We start from the raw sequence: 22,589 nt of genomic DNA on the forward strand, positions 1-22,589 counted from the left end.
GTAATATTATCACCATAAAAATGTCAGCTCCTGTAAAAAAATTCTTTCTCTTCCTTGGGTGATAAAATTAGATATTTCCATGAGAAAATTAAGGCATTCAGTAGATGCAATTTTACCCATATTTCCTTTATTTCCTCATATTATCTTTGTAATTATATTGGTGTTCATGTATTTCAAAAATAGTATCAACTAAATGTTTAATGACAGTGGTTTCCTCCCCTTCCACTGAAGAAAGATGGCAGTCTATTTAAAGGTGCTGTGTTGTCTGTGATTCCATTTCAAAAATGAGCTTTTTTTAGACCTGACTTTTAAAAAATGTCAGCTGTACTATTTTTAGGAAATAATTTGGAAAAGTGATGCAAGTGTTGAAAGTTTTTTTGAAACATCAAAGCAAATATCCCTGGTAAGGGCAAAGTATGACCGAAAGGTAGTGGCAACTTTCTGCTGGATTGGATTTTACATGCAGTGTTACTTGTGAGGCCTACCTCTAAAAATCAATTTTGCTGCAGTTAGACTTTTCCTCTAGATCAGACATTTGTTACAGTTCAGTATCCATCCATCTCCTGCCTCTTTGGCCTTGTGAAGGTAACAAATGGAATTCTGTTTGGCTGTGTCTGGAAAAGATGAGCAGCGATTTGGGTTCTTTCATATCTGTAAGAAGAAGCTCAGCACTGGAATAATTGACCTGTCAAGAAGCAGGCAAGGTGTTCTCCACAAGCCAGCAGCAAGGGAAATGAGAAAACGGTTTTAAAAATGTTATTTTTCAATGTGATCTGTTTAATAACTGCAGTGTCAGATGAGTGGCTTAATTTATATCACAGTGCCAGCTTACAGAGTGATATTATCAGAGGGAGGAAGCTGAGCTGGTACATGCAAACATGTGTACATGCATACTATGGGAGCTAAATCAAAGATTTTATTTTTTAATTTTCACTATTTCTTTCATTTTCTTTCTCTAGAGACAGATTTTTTTTTTCTCAGTTGCATCCACTGTTAAATCTCTTTTGGAGTAACATTATGGAGTAGTACCTGTCCTGCACTTTGTCACCACAAAAATACGACAGGAATGGAGGTCTCCTTAGCTTTTATCAGCTGCTCTCTGTCAGTATCTCCTCACCTTAATGCAGCTCTCAAAACGATATTTCCACAGCTGCATTCATTAGCTGTAATTTTAATTTTGCTTCAGATTTATCCCGTGTCCTCAAAAAACCTCAAAAACACCAACACACACAGATAGAATATTAACTAGAATGTTCATGCAGTTTAAATAAAAAGACAAATGAATACAGTACGGGTCTTTTTTTAAATTTTAGGGTATGCTATTCATTTTACATTTCTTTTGCACTCACACTCCCCTCTCCCCCCAGGTATGTATATATGGGACGTTATATTTCTGAATGCTCTTTTTGTTTCAGTAAGGAAAGTAAATATATTTGAGTGAGTTGTTCCATTGTACGTAAAACCAAAAATATGTTATGCAGTGTTAAGCTTTGCCATTTTTGTGATTATTATTTTCATGTAAAATATTCTAATTAATATCACACACATGCATTTATTCACAGTTTTATTGTTATTGAATAACTTGAAGACTTTTAAAATGCTGATTTTTATTGTGTGGCAAATTATTTCATGTGCCATAAAATACACAGTACAGCTATTTATTTCACCAATTTTATGCTTTGCACGATTGCAAGGCCACCTTTCCATGCTTCACTCGAGCTGGCTAAAAGTCAAAATGCCCACAATACAGCTCCATTTCTCCCCTCCAGTTCACTGTTTCTCTGCACCAGGCAAGGTCACAAGGACTCTACCAAGCATTATTAGCTTTGCAACTGAACCAGCATCTGAAAATGTAGTTGTCAAAATGTGAAGCCTCCCAGGACTGTAATATGTGTTTCATTTTTCATCTAAAATATTTTTATTTCTGCTGTAATCTTGTATGGTTCCTTGTCCTCACCTCTGTTACCCTAGTTTGAAGTTGTGTGATTCTTGCAGCAGAGCACTCCAATTTTTCAGGGTTATCAGAGTAAAGATTTGAGCTCAGCTCCATGAGCCTGTGCCAGGTCAAGTGCTGAGGAGCTTCCAACATGGGAACACAGCCAGCCTCAAAGAAGCTGTGGAGAACAATAGAAAAATCTGAATTGACTCAGGAGGCTTGAACACTTCTGATATCTGTAGCTGTGCTTATTTGTGTTAAACCTGCCAGAATTTAATACAAAGATACCAGGGGCTCTTGGCTTTTCTGAGAAGCATGGTCCAAGGATGGGCATGGATATCTGTTAAAGACAGGACTAGAGTTCTGTTGCCATGAAGTTTAGCAGTGAAGAAGTCACTCTGACCAGGGGATGGAGTCAGGGAACTTTGACACATGATGTGAGATGCCCCAAACCACGTTGTTATCTGGGTTTGAAGTTGGAGCAGGAGAATGATAAATATTTTCGTTTCTGGTATGATGTCTAGTATAAGTTTTCAAAAGCAACTTTCATGTTTCAGATGAAGTGTTTTAAGATCAGACTAAAAGCAATGAAAAATATGTGGAAGAAAAATTCCGTAAGTATTCATAAAACACAAAGACACCTCACTAGAACAGAAGGTGTCCAAGCAACAGCCTCCTGTGAACTGGAAAATTGTCCTGGAGAGGTGTCACTCCATGCTTGCTTTATTAGTTCACACTTTTCTGGCCTCTTTCTATTAGTTTTGTTGAAGACTGGGTAGATGGACTGGGAGAGATGGAATAAATAAATTCTAGGACCAGTTCCAAGCAGCTGCTATCCATCAGCTTTTCCCCCCAGGGACTATATCTTAATATAATACAGTCAACCTTGGTGGCCTAGCTTGCCACTGTGGTGGAGTTTCAACCCTTGCCTGGGAGCAAGGGAAGGACGAGGGGGGCTGCAAGAAGTTTTAGGTGGCTGAGCAGGGCCATATTGACAGTCTTCTGCCCTGGCAGCCACAGCCATGCTAGGAAAGCCCAGTATGGGTATAGGAGATGCTCACAGAGGAGACCTTTCCATAGCAGAGCTCCTGCACCACTTCCCTGAGCAAACAGAAGCACCCTGCTGCTGGTGTAGCTGCAAGAGGAGCTTTGCCAGCATAGCTCTGGTCACTAATAACTATGATTTTTAATTTTTTTTCATGCTTCTAGACAACAAGCAGGGCTGGCAAGCAGTTGTTTTGTAGAATTGGCCTTGATGTGCAGTGACCAGCCAAACAGCTGTGAATGGTTGAACTGAACGTGACTCTGAAGGGAAAGCAATTTGCCTAGGGGCAGAAAAGGACAGAAGTATATATGTGACCTAACTTAGCACCTGCTCTATTCACTGGTTTTTGATGTAAAGCCATGAACATTTTAAGCCTTTTCCAGTTTGGACATGCAAGTTCTATGTTTAAACCTGGTATTGTCTTCCTGGAGAGCAAACAAAAAAGGGTCATTAAGTGTTGGCTGCTCACATCAGTATTAGACCATGTAAAAATAGAAGTACCAAAACAGTTTTCAGATCAGGTGAAGCAACCTCACATGTGACTTAGTTGATATATCCATAGTTATTCATGCATATTATGGAAAGCAAAGGCAAATATGAGAACAGTTCCAATGCAAATTTAAGAAATGCCAAATAAAAATAAATGAGGAGTGATTTGTATTGATTCTCCATTGCCACAAATTCCACATTGTCATTCAGCCCTATGCTTCTCTTCAGAAGGGCATTTTTCAACATTGTCAGTGCCTGACAAGAGTATATGCCTTGGAATGTGAGTTTTCTGTACTGTCTTCTTGTTCTTGCACTGCTTCAGCAAAATCCATGCCCTAACAAATAGATTAATGCCTTGCTTCTGTTTTCTCCCTCTCCTTGGTGTAGCTCCAAGTGCTCCTCCTCAGTCTGTCACTGTCCTGACAGTTGGAAATCACAACAGCACAAGCATCAGCATCTCCTGGGATCCTCCCCCTCCAGATCACCAAAATGGAGTCATCCAGGAGTACAAGGTACACACAATGTCTGATGGGAGGGTTGTGTGTTTAGGGAAACAGCCTGCTTGAATTACAGAACAATAGCACTGTTTATGGATTTAGATTCTGACAGCATTTACAGCTGCCCATATAATTATATAAAGAGGACTGACTGCTTATGGATTTTTATTATTATTATTATTATTATTATTATTATTATTACTATTACTATTATTACTATACTACTGTTGTATTAAGAAGCAAAACCACCATGAGATTGATATGAAAGAGAGCTGTCATTTCTAGCCAGTTTACAGTTCTTATCTTTCTAACTTTTCCCTGCTGTGGAACAAGAAGAGGAGATATTTTTTTTGTAAGGGGCTTCTGCACTCCAAAAACAGGCAGTGAAGTCCCTGCCTTGGAGTACCTTCAATCTGTCAGCAAAGCTGGCAGGAAAGTTGCTTCTTATTTCCTCTGCAAAAATGCTAATCCTAACACTTCAAGGTCAAAGTCAAGGACTGTGGTTCTGGGAGGATTCAAGACTTCTTCCAAGTACTATCTCTGTCAAGCTTCAGAACTTGAAGTGCCAGGTTGTTAGCTCTGAAAAACAGGTTGAACACAACTAGTATATCCAAAGTTTGCTACATGAGAGTTACTTGCATTGGTTGTATTTTCTTCCTTTTTTTTTTTTTTTGCTATGATGGCTCAAAATAACCACTCCTTATACATTAAATGTTGTTGTAGTCTGTAATTTCATACTAAGATCGCTTTTGCACAAGGATATTTTCACAACATTAAAAAAAATGCACTCTGTTATTCAGGTGGAGAAAATGATTGGGCGAGGTTCAGCCTTGTCACAGCATGGAGCACAGTTTGGTAAATTAACCTTGCTGTGGCTGGCTTATATACACCAAGTGTGAAATGTTTAATTGAGATGAATCAGAACAGCTTTCCTGACAGTCCCACAAAGGGTGGAAGTGGTGACTGCAGGTTATTTCAAATAAAAAGATTTTTTTCCCCTGCTGTATCTTGAGGGAACACAGCATGAAGAAGGAAGAAAGTGCTTGGCTTCTAAATCAGATAATGGTTCAACCTCTTCCAGCTTTTCACTTGGTCAGAGGGATGCAGTAAATGTTCACAATGCTTATGTTTAGCATAACACTTCTTTTGTTTTGCTTCAGTCAATATCAAGATTTATTAATCCCAGGATTTTATTGATCCAATTTTCATATCAATTAATAATTATCCTTTGGCTTAATTAATCTTGATCCTGACTCCAGTATAAATCAATATAAACCATCCAGGGCTTATAGGCAAACGAGTAAAGCACACTCCTAAACCACAAAGCATATAGATATGAAACAAAGTGGGCTGATGGCTAATAAAAGCCATGTTCCAGGTGAATGCTCAGGCCTCTGGGCTGTGTATAAAACCAGCTGGAGTCACTACCTATTACAGCCCTCCAGTGTTAGATTAGGTGGCTGCCTGAGTAGTGAACTGGCTACAGTGAATGGTGCAGAGAGTTTAGTATTTACTTGAGAGTCTAATAATGGTGCAGAGAGTCTGATATTTTACAGTATAAAATAATTGCTGAAGTTCCATAGTGCATTTTCTAACAAATTGAAAGTAGATCTGTTTATTCCACTTCAAATATCAGAATGCCTGTTAATTTATTAATTAATTAAATGCTTTTAATTAGGAGCATCTCATAGCTACTGTAACCTAAGACAAGGACTCACAAGGAGTGAAGGAATGAATGCAACAGTTACTCACCTTAATGCATTCTGGCTGACAAATAGGCCTAGGAAAACAAAATAATTTTTTTCCTCTTCAAATCATTCTCAGCATTTCACAGAAAAAAAATATAAGGTGTGGTAAAACACTGAGCAGGGTCAAAGTAAGTATAAAGATACTATTGCTGTTGCTTAGATGCATTAGTTTGTCACTGATAGTGGTTCCACCAATAGTGTTTTCTCCTGCTGTTGTTTTTATGTAAGTGTACCTGTTTATGCATTGATTTTCTTGTGTGGTAGTAGATGCTTTCTTTAGTAATACAGAAACAGTATTTGTAGATAGCATTAACTGAAGAAACATGCCTAGAAGTTAGTTTCGAAACCTCTTTGGAGAATTCTATAAAAAATGCAAGAGGGAGACATAACACTCTGAACTCATAGACTGTTTTCATCACAAAATGCTAGTTGTGATTATAGGGTGGATTTTCTGTTTAATTAGATAATATTTGAGTGAGAAACTGATGTCTGGATTCCTAAACAATGTAACTAATCACAAAGGCAGCAGTAAATATGAGTCTGTGCTTATTCCATTTCAGAAATTTCAAGTATCCCTCTTGTGCAATGAGAAAAAAAAAAAATTGAAAAGTGTTTATTCTTTAGTGCTTTAAGAAGTGTTTCAACCTGTGCCCATATCTTTTTGCTATTCAGCAGGAAATTTAGAAGGAAACAATGTGGGGTTTTTTTACACAAAAGGTTTGATAAACAAGATTTTGATTAATGTATAACACCTCTTTGCCACTTGGATGATCTGGTCTGTGCTTCTCAGAAGTGAAAGCACAGAATTTGCACTCCATGGAGAGCCAGAGTCCAGAGAGGTATTTGCAAGCAGTCTTTGCAGCTGGCACAGCTATCCTGTGCTAATCTGGGATACCTTGCTGAGCTAAATCATCCCAATTTCAGCTCTTTCTGGAGAGGAAGTAAGATTGTCAAGAAGTCCCAAATGAAGTGATTGCCATGAAATACCTTGATATGTCATAACTATGCGCGATTGTGTGAGTGTGAAGAGTTTAATCTATTTTAACACATCAACTTTTGTCCCAGATCTGGTGCCTAGGTAATGAGACTCGATTTCATATCAACAAAACAGTAGATGCAGCCATTCGGTCTGTAGTAATAGGTGGCCTATATCCAGGTATCCAGTACCGCGTGGAAGTTGCTGCAAGCACAAGTGCAGGTGTGGGAGTAAAAAGTGACCCACAACCCATAATAATTGGTAAGTTATTGTCTGTTCTGTTGTTTTGTTTTGCCTGGTTTTTTTGAGGGGTTTTTTTTTTGTTGTTTGTTTGTTTGTTTTCTCTCAGACATGCTTTCATACATCACTTCTGGAAGTGTAAAAATCTGTGAAGGAAAGGATGAGGTTTGGCTAGAGCTGGTTAGTTAGCTTTTATGTCCCACTGCCTGATGATGTTTTCTTCTCTTAACTGCAGAGTTCTTGCAAACAGCAAAGAGAAGTATGTTCCCAAGACATATGAGAAAATGCAGATTGCCCAGTGAAACTGATTTAATGTTTTGGGTTTTTTTTAAATGAATTTACCACTTCTGCAGGTTGGCAGATGTGTGGAGCCTGAGCTCCCTTTTCCTTCTGTTAAAATGGCTGGAATATTGCCTTCCTCATTCCACTGGTGCCTAAGGCACTATTTACCATTGTTTTCTGAATGTCAAAGTCAGTGTTTTTCAGGTATCCCAAGAAGACAAGCCTCCTCTGTCAAAGCAAAAGTTTAGACCAATTAGAGAGCAAAGGTAGCATTATCATCCCAGCCTTTGAAATAGTTGAATCTTGGTAGTTGTCTACATGCAGAACTAATTTCCTGACCTGAGGGAAACACAGATTTTATTTCTTCTTCTTTTTATATTCAGGAAAATTTTCCTGAGTATAAAATATAAAGATGGGAACAATATGGAAGACTAGAAGTGATTTATGTTTAGCAAACCTGAAATGAGCTGTGCAAAGCAGAACCTATTTTGAGTGCACAATAGAGGAATTTTGTTACCTTTATGTGTATGATCTAACTTAGTTATTACTTAATTGTTTGTTTGTTTGTTTGGGGGACTTTTGTTAATAAATATTTTCTTTCTAGAAAATGTTGTCAATACACTGTCCCAAACATGGACTAGTCTATTATATGTAGACCTTTAGAAAAGGCTGTCCCACAAGCTTTGCTTAAATGTTTACTGATATTTAGGTTCCCCATTCATCAAAACAGAAGCTAGGATACTTCAGCTTTGAAGTATCACTGGAGACAGAGATACAAGAGTGAAAATTAATCACTTGGTTTAGAAAAAGCAGCTACAGAAACACCAAAGAAAAGAGGCAAAAAAGATATCTAGAAGTGAAAACAAAAAATTGATTTTTGAAAATGCAAGAGACCCAGGACTTTCTTATTATTATTATTTCACTAAGGGGTCCATCTAACTAGGCATGAAATGCACTGCACTTATTCCAGCAAAACACAATAAGTGTATTGCATTTTAAGTACATTGGTAGTCTTGTGTCACCTAATGTGTTGTGAGTTATACTTGCACCAAAGGTGCAATGATTCCCAGAGTTCTTAGTGATATTTATTTGTTCCTTAAACGAGCCCAGAATGTCTGCTTCAACAAGTTTGTTTGGTGACATCTTTGCACATTTGAGAGCCATTTGCATGAAAAGTTACAGGGAGTAGTTTCTGTTTGGGTTATGTTTCTGTTATAATTTCTGTTTCTCTTTTGGGTGCCTGAAGCTGGATGTGTTTATTACATATATGATCTGTATCTCCCTTTTCTTTAGGCCCAATTTTGCTATTGATTATGAATTGCTAGCAGCTATTTCTCAGACTATAAATTTGCTTGATAAATTTAAGTGTGTTTAAGTGTTTAAGTGATACCATTTCTGAAAAACTTGAGTTGGCACAATGTTTGAATGGGAATCAAAATCATAAAATATGAAAAATATTTTTAAAGGAAATTTTAAAAAAACTGGTTACATGGATTTAAAGTGAGCTAATGAATAAACCTCAAAACATCATAATGAATGGGAAAGCTTAATACAGTTCTGTATGGTCTGGTGCTTATCTGTACCATTTAACAACTTGCAAACAGAATTAACAGCTCCAGAAATGCTGAATTATGGAGAGAACGGGTCAGTGGTGCAGGAGAGTTAAGCTGTGTTTCTTAGCAGTAAAAACTTCTAATAGTAATGAAATACAGAGTACAGTGTATAAAAAGAGGTGTTATTTTTAAATATAGAATTCATTCTTCTAAAAATGTTTTGGGGCTTTTTTTTTTCTGGTTTTCATGGTGGATAATCAACTACTGGCCTCCCAGAGTTGTAGATAACAGACCCGTGACAATCCAGAAAGCAAAAAAACGAGAGTAGGAAGCAGTAGGAAGTATATTATTGCTTTAGTTAGAAATTGTCTCACTGTTACAGGAATCTTGTGCCCATACCTGAAGCAGGATGTTGAAAAATTTTACAGAATACTCCAAGAGAATCAATAATAAAATTTTATGATCACTAATGGTATGCTAAAAAACATTCACTTGGAAAACCAGAAGTAAAATTGGAGATAAGGGCAATGCTGGTTAATGCTGTAGCTATTATTTCTCTTCATCAGTTGGCCTGGTCCCTCTTACATTCCATCATTGGCATAATAATATGAGGAACAGCTGCAAACTTTCACAGTAATAGGTACAATCGAATCTGATGTGTCTAATTAATTTTTGGTCCGACAAATTAGTTTTGTTCTTCATTACTCTCCAATGGGAGGAAGACATTATATTTCATTATGTTTTTGTCTTCAGGAACAATGGAGCGTTACAGGTCGCACACTTCCCTTGTCTATGTTCTAATTAGTTGAACTGACAGCATTGTTACAGAACCACCTGCAGTATATGAAATAGTACACTGGTACCTATTTATTACTTCTGTTTGAATATTATATAAAGAAGTACAAGAATAATTCTGTTTGTTTCCCCAACCCCCTACAATTATATTAATTTTATCAAAAGTCAGTGGATAACATTCATCTGTCTCCATTTATTCTTCGATCATCAAATTCATAAAGCATATGTTATTTTGACATTTAAATGAATTATTACTTTTGCAGTTGTAATTGCTAGGCACAGAAGGGTAAGAGCAAAGAGCCAGACTGCAAACTTTAGAAGGTAATTTGGAGACAGATTGTATCTTCCCCTAGAAGAGAGGCAGAGCATACAGTCCACTGGAACCTTTTCCCAGGCACTTTGCAGTTTGCTCTCACGTCCTCCCTTTTCAAAAGACTGTTTTCTGGTCTTAGAGAAAACAGAATCCTCTGATGTTTTTGGAGGATTTAGTGAAAAGAACTCATTTTTGTATCCAGGAGCATCCACTCCCAAAGCTCATGTCTACAAAGCACTTCCCTGCCTGCTCTTCTCCTTGGTAGCATGACTGTGTCTGAAGCAGTGCCAAGACTACCTGTTTCCTCACTGTCCCACTGCTTTGGCCTCTCCTCCAAAGGGCACAGAAATTAACTGCAAGGTAATGGTAATTAGAGCAACTCCAACTCCCATGCTGATTTCTACTAGAAGATCGATTTTGTGTCTGGAAGAGCATGCCATGGAGAGCCCCTTTCTATTAGTTTTACTGTCAGCCCTTCCTCTTTCAGCACTGGGGTGCTCCTATGGATTGGTTCCATGGGCAGAAAAAAACATGGAAAATCAGATAAAGCAGATACTGCTGCCTGCTTTCTTTGCTTGCCACAGCTGCTCACTCAGTTTCATTCTCACATACTGAATCAGGCCTGGCAGCCATTGGGCCTTTGGCAGTGGCAAGACAAAAGATTCAGGTGTGGCAAAGGACACCTGCAGCTCCCAGAGCCTGATGCTGATAAAGCTTCCCAGGATGGCCAGTACAGACTGGTGCATGACACCAGTGCTGGTGCACTTTTTGTACATCTGGCAGCACCTTTCTGTGGGACCTATTCTGCTTGCTGGGAGCCTGTTTTGTTCCTTGCCCAGAATGACTGAAAGCAAGCTAGGCTCTAGCAAAGCTTCCACAGTCTGATTGCCAAAGCAGACAGTCATCAGTACTAAATTCTGACATGGTGCTGAAAGAGAGGAAGCCTAATAAACTCACTGGGGTCATCAGCAGTGCAATAGCAATGGCATGGAGGGCACTGCATTTCTCCCTGATTAACCCAGCCCAGCTCTGAGCACCATTGAGGGCCTGAAGCTGCATCTTGGCAGGGGCAGTGCTGGGCAGAGGCAGTCCCAGAGGGATCTTCTCAAAGGATCCCCTTTTATAGAACATGGCTGTGGGAGCTCTGGGTCACCTGCAAAGAGGTGTCCGTGGAAATGGGACTGGAAGTGTCAGGCTTCTTGTGTCTGCTTCAGCCAGAGACCCCGAGTGCTGGCTTTAGGCTGAAGCCAGCGAGCTGCTGTGTTGGAAGGAGTAAATCTGAGCATTGCTGAATTATAGAAAAGGAATGTGTACATTTTCACAGCATGGCGTAATGATACAATACTCTTAATAATTTCCTCCAAGTGACCATTTCGGTGTTTTACTGCAATGTTCAACTACCTTTATGTGTGTGATAGACTCTCATAATTGAGAATCATATTGTTTGCTTCTTCTTTGTCTCAATAGAGTAGCTACTCCTGCAGCTCTTCAGCGTGTATACAGGCATCTGGTAATACTGCATAAACATTTCAAGGATTGAGCTATATAAATACTTTTACTGGAAATGATGGATAATCTTCCACAAATTTCAAAACTGCAGATGTGGGCAATTTATATAAAACATACATAAAATAAAATTCAGGAGTTTGTTTTTTTTTTTAGAAAAATATGTTCTGCATTTCCTAATTTTAAAACTATTTTTGACAATTTGAAAGTGCTGGCCCTAGAACTATATGCTTTAGCATTTCCTGTATTTCCATTCAGATTTTTATGAGCATTTGTTTTCAAGCCAAATGCCAAGCTTTTTCTTTTAGAAAAGTTCCCTTTTAGAGAAAGAGGGGCAAAAATCCAACAGGAGCATCTACTGCAATTTGCAGTTTTCTGCTGTAATGTACAATTTAAGATCCTATATAGTAATTTTTTTATGTATGTCACTTTAATTGGTATTCCAAGTAAAAATTATTTATTGCAGGTTGATGTTAAAAATTTGTATGCATATTCTAGGTGAAAAAAATAGCATCTGTTGCTGTGATTGTTCAGTGCTTACAGTTAACTGTGCGATTTTCTGCTTTGTGTCAAAGATGGTACACTTAGAATTTGTATGAACTGCTTTCCCCTGGGAATAATTGCTGGAAAATGCATATTTTCCCCAGTGGAAAGTGCATTTGTTGTTAATTTCAAATTTGGAAGCCAGCATTCAGAGAAAAAAAATTAGTTGAGCAAGAATTTGTGGCCTTCTTCTAATATTTTGTATCTGGATTACTTACTTGAAAAAAGCTATTTATTGATTGCTTGATTTTTTTTTTTTATTCGTTTCCTGTGATCCGTTTTCTCATTATTGCTTTCTGTCCACAATTAAGGAAAAACAAACTAACAAATATGTATATTGTTAAAAAAAAAGCTCTGCATTGGCATCTGTTAGATTACTTGGGAGTGTGCTATGGGTCTGTCTTTCCAAATATATATCTGCAAAATGGCTATGGATTTGCTCTAGAAACACTGAGATTGTGGTGTGCATTGCTACTTCTTAAATTTCTTCTACTGTGGGTAATTCTTTTGAGATCCATTACTATTCTTTAGAAACCTTTGATTTGTTGTACTGGTTCCACTGTGTCTTGCAGAATCCAGAATAACCACATTCTGTTCAATTTCTCTTGTGCAGGAGGTCGTAACGAGGTTGTCATCACTGAAAATAACAACAGCATAACTGAACAAATCACTGATGTGGTGAAGCAGCCTGCCTTTATAGCTGGCATTGGTGGTGCATGTTGGGTCATTCTCATGGGTTTCAGCATCTGGCTGTACTGGCGAAGAAAGAAGAGGAAGGGGCTCAGCAATTATGCTGGTAAGAGCAGTGACTTTATTGCCATCTCAGCAGGTGCTATCATAAAAAGGACAGGGGCTACTAAACCTACCTAAAAAACGCATTGAACTTACAGCAAAAGTGTCCTGGGTGACTTCTGTATGCTTGTTTTAAATGTATGCTGTGAAATTGCTGGTGTATGAGAAGCTTTAAGTGCATTGCTCGGTACTACATTTCATCATTATCATAAGGCAATATTTTTACATCTCCAGCACATCTAGCATTAAAAAAGTACAAAGAGGATTAGCTGTTCCTCTTGCCCCTTGCTCAGAAGGCACTTTGTTGGCAGTGCGGCATCATTTGTGTGTTCAAATATGAATTAGACTAGACCCTTACAAGGAAAGTTCAAGAGTTTTTGTCTTCTCCTTCTTTCCTGTGTATTTCCATGTCTCTGAAGCCATGTGCATGGCAAATAAATGAAGGTACTTAATCAGTGACTTCATATCTGTAGCTGGAAGAGTGATGCATTAGACAGAGAAGTGTTGTCAAAATTTACCTAAGGCGGAAGCCACAAACAGTTTTGTCTTGGAGGCAGAACATCGTGGAATGTTCTCTTTCATTAAATGTTTGTTCCAGTTATAAATTAGTTTTTGAAAACTACATTTGGAAAATTAAATACTCTTGCAAATGAAAATATATTCATCTTTCCCCTGCCTTTGTTTTGTGTATTATTCTGTTTTCAGGATTCTTATGAATTTTTGGGAAGTCAGGTGAACTGTCATAAAATGGGTTACTCTGAAGCCTAATTTAACACATAAAAACTCCAGTTCTTCAAATATTGCAGTAGGTTCTCTTGTAGTTCTTATTAACACTTAAAAAGAGAAAATATTTGCCCAGTTAAGGGCAGAGGACAGAGCATATTTAATGTTGACATTATATGACACTAAAGTTACACAAGTGCCCTTCTATTTACAAGTTATCAAATGCAGAACCAAGGACTCAGGCTCCCTAAATGGCTGAGCAATAGCTTGCCAAAACCCCACAATCAGTCACAGCCAAACTGTTCCCAGCTCAGTTCAGCCATAGTTAGACTCCTCAGTGTTCTGACTGGGCTCACTAAGCCAGCAGGAAACTATTCCATGTTGGTTTTCAGTCCTTCCTGCTGCATTCATTTTCTACTGACTTAGTGAAAGGACAAGAAGACATCAGATGAGCAGTGGGAAGAGAGGAAGGAGAGACCAGTGGCTTTTGGACCTTCTTGGTTTTTGTGGAGCCTCACTTTGTGTCACCACGTGATCTCTGTCATTCATGACTTGTTCTTTGTCCCAAGGTGCTTTTTTCTTTCCTTTAATAGCAGTAACTTCTACTCTCTGAGAGATGGGGTGGTTTGAACTGAGAAATTAATATATAGCTCACACACTTACACATGTGCTGACATGAAATATCATTCTAGATCCCAAGATTTTTTCATACTAGACACAGCTGTGCTGTTACTTCTCTTAGGAAGTAGTCCTACCTAAAGCTTTGGACGCAAGCCGAAACAAGATTTTTCTTAAAAAGGAGGATTATTAGTCCTGTATGTGAGTTGGCATATTGGGGTGAGGGAGAATTGAGAACAGTCTGTTCTAACTTGAAGAGTGTAGCTGTAAATAGTTATAAACAGCATGTCTCGTGCAACTCATTCCTTCTCACGGCGTTTGCTGCATCTAAATGTGATGTGAACATCGGTTGCAATTGTGAAATTGTGTATGCGTTCAGCAAGGAAAGTGGATAACAGATCATGCTTCAGAGTCCATCCTAATGTTTACAGCTTGGAGTACAGCATGTCCTCACAGAGAGTCTTCAAATGTGACTGTCAAAATTCACTGCTCATCTTTCCAACCATCATTTCTCATTGGCTGCTGGCTGGTTGGTGCTTTAAGCTCAGCTGTTATGTCCTGCTTATGATATTCAACCCCACCTGAGTGATTTCCAGAGGAAACTCATGCCCTGCAATTAGTGCTTTTTGTCAGAGTGTGTAACTCACAATGTGTTTGCTTTCTTGTTTTGCAGTTCAGTCCTTCACCTTCACCCCTGCAGGTACTGTCCATTAGTCTGTCTCTTACCTCACCAACACACCATTTCAAGCATTAGCTATCAAAGTGTTTATGAACATGTGAGATATAAAGAATTAAAACCAAGTACAAGGAGAAATACTCTGGCTGCCTATCTGTGATAAAAATGTAGCATCCATTCTCCTCTGGATTCCAGGGAAAAATAAAATCTACCACCACTAATGTCCCTGTCACTATAAATCTGCATACTTAAGTCACCTAACGATCTGAAATGCAGTTTTGAAAGTAATTTTCAGGACCAGATGCTTGAACTAACTTAAACAAGCATTATTCATATATAACTGAATTTTGATTTTAAAGCTCAAACAGTTTAGCAGATGCAAGTGGAGAAATGAAACTTCAGCTCTCATTAAGTATATGTTTGCCTTACCATAAGGTGTTCAGACCTTCAAGCAATCTAGTCACTAACTGATGCTTTCATTGACTTTACAGGGTTTTAAAATTGAAATATTTGGGGTTTTTTCTTACTACCCAGCTCTGCTGGTATCCTGTTTTTCTTATCTTTAAAAAGATAGAATACAGTAGATTATTATACAATAGACATAAGCATGATTAAAGATATGTGATGGATAAACAAAGTGGCTGAAACAGCAGGCTGCAAACACTTTATTCAACATATGAATAGTCAGGAAAAATAGAGTATACAATAGAGTATACAAAAAAAATAATTAATACAAACAATTAGCTACTGCTCTCATACCTGATCTTGATATTTAGAAACTCAAAAATAATTGTACCTCAGCGTTACAGTGTTAAAGGCTGATAAATCTTGGTGTTTTCCAGCAGAATTTTTTTTGGGTGTAGTTTGGCCCCTCAGTTGCCTTTACCAGAGCTGTCTCCTCATGCTTAGTATCTGCTTCCTCACTCTTGCTTGCCTTCAGCCACAGTTTCTGTTCAGCTTAGCAGGAAAGAGCAGATGACCAAAGGTGATGATGTGTGCCCCAGGAGCCCATGAGGGAGAAATGTCCTTATAAAGCTCTGAGAGCTCAGGATTGCTCCCCTAGCTTCCAGGCAGGTTTGGTCAAGGTACTGTAAGCTATGGCACAGCACATCCCACCTTAAACATTTTACTGCCTTTTCTTTAAGACACAACATAGGGTTTTTTCCAAAACTAAATACATCTTTGCATTTGGTTCCTGTGACTATGCCTCTGGCAGCTGTCTTGAGCTGTGGTGCATTTTTACCATTGTGTTTTTGGCATGCATTGGCATGACACAGGGTTATGCTGGAGCCACAGGGTCTGAGCATGATTTCATGCTGTTGATCCACATGTGCTGGGCAACTGGGATATATCAGAGGTACTGCCAAAAATGTTCTGTTTTAAAAGCAATTTTGACATCTTGTGGACTTCACAGAACTATTCTATTTCCTGGCTTATACTAACTTTTGGAGGAATTGAGGACCTAAGTCCTCCAGTAATCGAGTCCAAAAAAAATGTTTTAATTTAAAAAAGTACTTTCCTTATGACAGAACACAGTGCATGTTTCTTGCCTTTAGACCCAGAGTTCCATAACAAACTTTGTTAATTCTCTAATATTTTATTTTGCCCTTGATAATATCATTTAGAAAGACATACCTGTGCTTGTGGAGTTTCAACTTCAAAGTTATGGTTTGTAAACAGTTTGGGTTTAGATACAGTCATTTAGACAGTGCTATGTAGCTTTCAGAATCTCCTCAGAGACATTTGTCAATGAATTTGTTTAAAAGTCCAAATACACACAGTTTTTGGTTTTTTTTAATTACTTGCTAAAAATGTTCTTTTGGGTTATTTGCAGATTATGGGTCATTCACTAGGACCACTTGCTATTTGTATTCTGTTATTAGGCTCCTGAGTTGTACAATTTTTGCTTTGTGACTATGCCACTGTAACATGTATGGGAGAAGAGCAAACAGCAAATGTCAGGCAGTTTGTAACGATTTGTGTCAGGGCAGAATAACTGATTGAGTTAAATACTTTAAGCTCTCTGTGTTTGGGAACATTTTCATAAGCACTGATCAATGGCTCAGATGGTCACAAATAAAGTGGCATTGATAATCACAGCTAAATCTTTTTAGTTATTTTCAGTTGAACTGGCTCCAGTAGTTACTGAACCACAATTCTGTACATCACTGTTCTTCCACTTCCCTTTCCACCATGACTCACCAGGCCTTGATTCTCAGTAATATCAGTGCTACAAAACATAAAATTTAGCTAATATGTTTGTTAGATTTCTGTTGGTAAATAGTAATGTTACCATCTGCAGCTGTACAAGGACTATACATTTTTGTGACTGTGACATACTCTCAGCAAACCCAAATCTAGCACAAGGACACTAAACACAACTGTCATCCCTTTTCAACCATTTCTCCTGTAATACAAAGGATGGATTGGTCTCACTTATGTGAGTTTGTGTGAAAGCTAAAATGCTGCTGCACTGTTTGGGTGGGGTATTTTTTGGGTTGGTTTGTTTGTTTGTTTGGAGTTTTTTGGGTTTTTTTTTTTTTAACCCTTATCTTTCCTGTACCCTAAAACTTGTTGTGCCAGTACCCACTCACCAGAGTATTCAGGTGTTTTCAAGTGTCTAGGCTATCAGTCATGCAAAAAAAGTAAATATGTATTTTAACTTATGAATAGGTAAGCTTATTTAGTGACTAGTGCTCCTTGGGATTAAAGATTTTACGAAACCCAGTCAACAGAAAACAGATTAAAAATAGAGAATCATGGAATGTTACATATTTTATGTGCAACTCCTGAAACTGTTAAATGAGGATAAACTATATGACAGAATCATCCAAAGGTAGACAGAAGATTTGATGGAATTTTTATGTGCTGATTATCTGTTCTGAGTTAATGCTTATTAAAAGAGGATTAATCTACATTCATATTTGAGGAACAGCTTATCAGTAAAAGGAATGAGACTTGGCTGGCAACATTAAAGTTTTCATTTGCAGTAGGAAAATGTGGCCTACTAGAGATAGGCATACAGAAAGCTTTCTAAAGCTTTCTAAAGATTCCTTGCCTCAGAATGTCGACTTACTATACATTCATATTTTTCCAGTTCCAGCAGGCATGAAGATTAAGTTTAACCTTGTCAGATAGTATTAGTAAATGGTTTTGGTACCTCCTTATATATTTAATAAAAAGCATGTGAAAAGCTCCTTAACATATGCTGGTTTTCGTACAAATATATACAGTATAATTTCCTGAAATATTTATGCATTTAAAATGCACTTTGGATTATATTTCTGAATTTTTGCAGTCCTTGAAGTATAGGCTGGTGGGGATTCCTTCAAAATCTCTCTATGCAGAGGTTATTTTTTCATCTTCTTTTGAAAACCAATCTCATCCCTGCAGGTCTTCAGCCTTTCTAAGAACATGTATCAGATGCAAAGACTGCTGAAAGAGCTTTTTTGCTTCCTTGGTGATAAAAAGCAAGGAAGATAGGTGGGTCAGTGATAGGGACATCCTTCCCTCCCTCCTCTTACATTGCCCCTTGAAATTGCTCTGCTGCTTTTTGAAGTGGAGACAGGATGAATAAAGCCAGCTGTCTGTGTGTTTTATTTTTACAGTGACATCTACAAGCCTGCATTGCATTAAGTATGCTCCTACTCAGGCGTTTAGACTTGTTTTGTAATTGCAGAAATCAAACTGCAGGAAAAAATGCTGACAAAATGTATGGCAGGAATGATAAACATAGTGCTTTTTTTGGCAGCCTGACCATATCTTCTGTTGTTAGCTGTCTTGCCTTTCACAACATTGATGCTAAAAGAAAGGCACCTTCTCTATCCAGCCTCAGGTAGCCCACTTATGGATGGCATCAGGAATATGGGGAGGTTTTGTAGCATCCCAGTGACATGGCCACACTTCAAGAAGAATTTTGGCAAGCTTAGTTGATATTCCAAAGCATTTTACACCAAGCACATTAAATAAATAAAATGCTTTCTGGTTTATTTTCTCATTGAGATTATAACCATGCATACATTGATGTACAGGGTGAAGGGTAAACAAAAAAACCTGCTTTCCTTCCCAGCTCCATACACATCACATAAACAAGACTCAGTCTTCCCTAGGAAAAACAATGTCACTGCAAGCTGAACCTTTCTTCTAAAGATGATGCATATATTGGGAGGGTGTAAGTTGATTTAACACAGGAAATTAAAAAAAAAAACAAAAAAAACCAAAAAAACCCACAAAACCAGGAAACAGTTACTACCACCAGGACACATGGAAGAAAAAGGAGCAAATTCTGTGAACCTTATTTTTTTCTCAACAATCTCTTATGCCACAGCCAACCTGCAGCAATTTTGGCTCTAGAAAAGAGATTTCTATGTCATGTCTTCTTGATGGAGTTTTCATGGCATGCCTGGGAGTTTTTCCATACCTGCCTACACAGAAAATAAAATATGCCAGGCAAACATTGATGAAATCACCTGCTAGCTCCTTGATTTTAGCTTTGCTTTATAAAAGTACACAAGGATATAAATACTTTGTAGACCACAAATATTGTTGTGGGTTTTATTTTCTTCATATGACATGCACATTCAAAAGCTCACACACCTGTACATGCTATATGAGTGGCAACAAAATTACCTCAAATAATTTCTGGTACATGACAGTCTAAACAAGAGCATTAATCCAAGCAGTTTTCAGAAAATATGTTTTACTGTAATTCCCTTACATCTGTAAACTTTATTTATAAAGGTTGCTATCAAAGGAGCCTTTGTTTCTCGTTTTCCCTATTTTTATCATTTTGACAAATGCAGAAAGTTGGAGAAATCAAGTATTAAATTTGGAGGAGAGGAGGAGGAAGGAAACAGCGTCTAATATACTACTGACCAAGATACTTGGAAACAAAGCCAGGCAGTACACACATCTTTGCATAATCACATATGATATGCACAGCACTTCAGATTATTCACTTTTAAACAACGAGTGGAAGTCATTTGACAGCCTTTTAGATATCACGTGAATGAAAGTAGCATTGCCTCTAAAATTAATTGCCCACAATGTTTTACCATGTCTTGTTTTTCAAAGCAGACCTTTATTTAGTACTTTCCATACTTGCATTTTGATTTTCTTTTCATTAATTGGTTTGATTACACCCTTTCAAAATTCAGCTATTAACCATTTTGATGTGACATATGACTGCAGTGATTTTCTGATATAGGTATTAGTCTGCTGTGCAGTGAAGGGTAATTAATCACCCTACTATTCTTCAGCAGAGCTTCCAGAGGGGACAGTTTTGTCCCCTTTGCTGAATGTACACTGTGAAATTACCCTAGGAGTTAATAAAGTAACAAGGATTCTACAAGGTATCAGAAGAGTTTTCCCAGTGGCTTTATGTCATTGCTTATTTTTTTTTTTTTTTTGATGAACACAGAATTTCTGTTGGCTGTAGTAATTTTGTCTGATTAGAATAGTGTGTAATAGGAAGCCTAATCCTGAGTTAGTGTAGTTTGGACTAATACTCGGAAAATCTTGCAAATACTCTGGGAGCTACAATTTACTGATGGGACCAACTGTCTTACAAAGGTAAATACTATTTCCAAATGAATGTCTATTTTAAATTAAGCTGGTCACAAACTCTTCCATTCCTCACTGAAATTCAAACCCTTATCCAGTCAGAGGCCTTCAAGGCTGCAGGTGTCCAGGACATTGGTATAATTTAATAGTCTGCTTTATCTATGCCTGACAATAAATAATGGGATATTGCCACTGAGAACCAGAGTAGTCTGTTGGCCTTGATTCAAAATATTTTTTCAGTATTTCAGAAAAGATCATCAAATGTTGTCAATTAGCACCTCACCAGTAATGTGAGTTTACATATATTGCCCTGAAATGTAATCCTGTTAATAGATAGATAAGGGAGAGGCTGGATTTTGTCAAACGCCCGTGAATGGAGAGATAAAAGCAGTTGTCTCCCTCTGATTATATCCTTGGCATCCCCATGGATGGAAGACTGGAAACGCTTTTTCTTCCCGGTGACACTGGCATGTGTGCATTTATGTATGGGTGCTAGTTCTTAAAATGTACTTCTAATGGAAAAGGTGCAGCTGGATGCTTTTTTCCATCCCTTCAGCTGTAATAGAGCTGCCACCTCTTTGTGTTTGTCCTGGGAAATGACATATTTGTGTGGTGACATTATATTACTGCATTACGACATGATGTTATTAACTCACTGGTGCAATGTCATTATGTGCTGAAGCAGAAGCATGCCAAGAAAACAATTTGATCACATGGCTCAAGCTTGCAATGCAAAGTCGTATGAAGGGGCCTGTGGTGAATTCAGGCCTTTTGCTCAGTGGCTGCTTTGCCTTGCAAGGTACAGAGCAATCAGTAAAGTGCTGTCAATCAGGAATGTGCGGTGAAATCCTAAATGAACTGTAGCCCCAATGTGCTTGAGCCATTTCTTGTCATTTCTGTGCTTTATTATGGGATGGTGCCAAGAGACCTCCAACCTTGGACACTGAGCAGTTTGAATTGTTACTTTTTATTATTACTAATTGATTTTTCCCTGTCTTATATGTGTGTGCGTGTGTGTGTATGTTTGTTTGTTTTGTTTTTTTCAACCAAAACACAGTCACCTTCCAAAGAGGAGATGGAGGACTAATGAGCAATGGAAGGTATGTTTCTTTATATAAAGGTCTTTCCTCTGTGTTTATTTTTAAAGTAAGGGATCTGAACAATGCTATAGGTGATGCACTCAGGTCATAGCCCATCATTGGGAAGACTGATAGCGCTAGGAGGAGTTAAGTAGCTTACCATGAGGTTTAATGACCTGTCTGTTGTGCACTTTGGAAGAAACAAGCCCAGATGTTTCATATCTCCCAGATGTCCTGGAAGAAATGAGTAGTAAATATCAAAAAGAATGTGTTCATTTGTTACTGGGATGTTTATTGCATTAATTAGACATTAGCAAATGAAGTTGCTGTTGTTTAAGACTCCTTATTGGCTCCCCCTAAATTGCTGTGAGTGAACAATTACACTTAATCGATCACAAAATAAATGATTCATGGATGATGAATAGGCTGTAGATTGATAGGACTGGATTCCACAACTTTGGCTACTCAATTGAAATTGATAAAAGCTGATAACGGGCCCATATATCCTCATCTATTTTCCCTTTGCCAATATGGAGATTGTAATTAGGCCCTGGTAATAACTTCCAATCTCCTGTTTAATCAATATTTTAGCAAAAAGAGATTAGGCCTAATGAGAGCGAGTAGATGTGGCAAGAATGCGGCTGGGCCGTCTTATTGCCGTTTCCATAGAAACCAATGTTTCTCTTAGGGATTGTTCCAGGCAGGGGTCTGTAATGCTCAATGATGGGAGATGTTGCTCCAACTTCACGAGAGCTTTAATAACCCAGGGAAACTGCGGAACTGCGGACGGCTTTTTGTTTTCATGTGGGAGAAAAGGGTGTCTGCAGCAAATGATTTGTTTCCCCTGCTGAACACAAATACAAACAATCCACCTGCCTTGCTACATTTCGGTTTGTCCTGGGGTGAGGGAGACACGGTGCCTCGTGGCCCAAGAGTGCCTTGTCTTTCACCATGCTCCCTGTTTAACACTGCTCTCAAAGTGGGAATTACAGGGATATAAAAGCCATGCAGTAGTGGCACACAGAGATAGCTGTGGACTTCCCATTAATCCTCCTCAAACCTGTTTGCCTCTAAACCATCCAAGAGTGCTCAAAGAAAGAGTTACCAGCCTGTAGATGACAGGCATGCATTTAGGATGCAAGGGAAGGAAGAAATAGTAGCCCAAAGTCCTGGAAATGGCTGATATGGAGCAATCAGTTTGAGTGATGGCTCCCTC

General features: G+C 38.2%; 1 protein-coding gene across 1 annotated transcript in view; it reads left to right on the forward strand.

The window, feature by feature from the left end:
- The window catches only part of ROBO2 (roundabout guidance receptor 2), a 434,311-nt gene that overhangs the window by 362,670 nt on the left and 49,052 nt on the right, over nucleotides 1-22,589 (forward strand). Inside the window, exons 15-18 of the mRNA XM_053969447.1 lie at nucleotides 3,858-3,982; nucleotides 6,781-6,952; nucleotides 12,537-12,719; nucleotides 21,352-21,394. Coding sequence (XP_053825422.1) covers nucleotides 3,858-3,982; nucleotides 6,781-6,952; nucleotides 12,537-12,719; nucleotides 21,352-21,394 — 523 coding nt within the window. The remainder of the gene's footprint in view (nucleotides 1-3,857; nucleotides 3,983-6,780; nucleotides 6,953-12,536; nucleotides 12,720-21,351; nucleotides 21,395-22,589) is intronic.

The sequence above is a fragment of the Vidua macroura genome, chromosome 2 (genome assembly GCF_024509145.1).
Source record: "Vidua macroura isolate BioBank_ID:100142 chromosome 2, ASM2450914v1, whole genome shotgun sequence".
In the NCBI taxonomy this organism is placed as follows: Eukaryota; Metazoa; Chordata; class Aves; order Passeriformes; family Viduidae; genus Vidua; species Vidua macroura.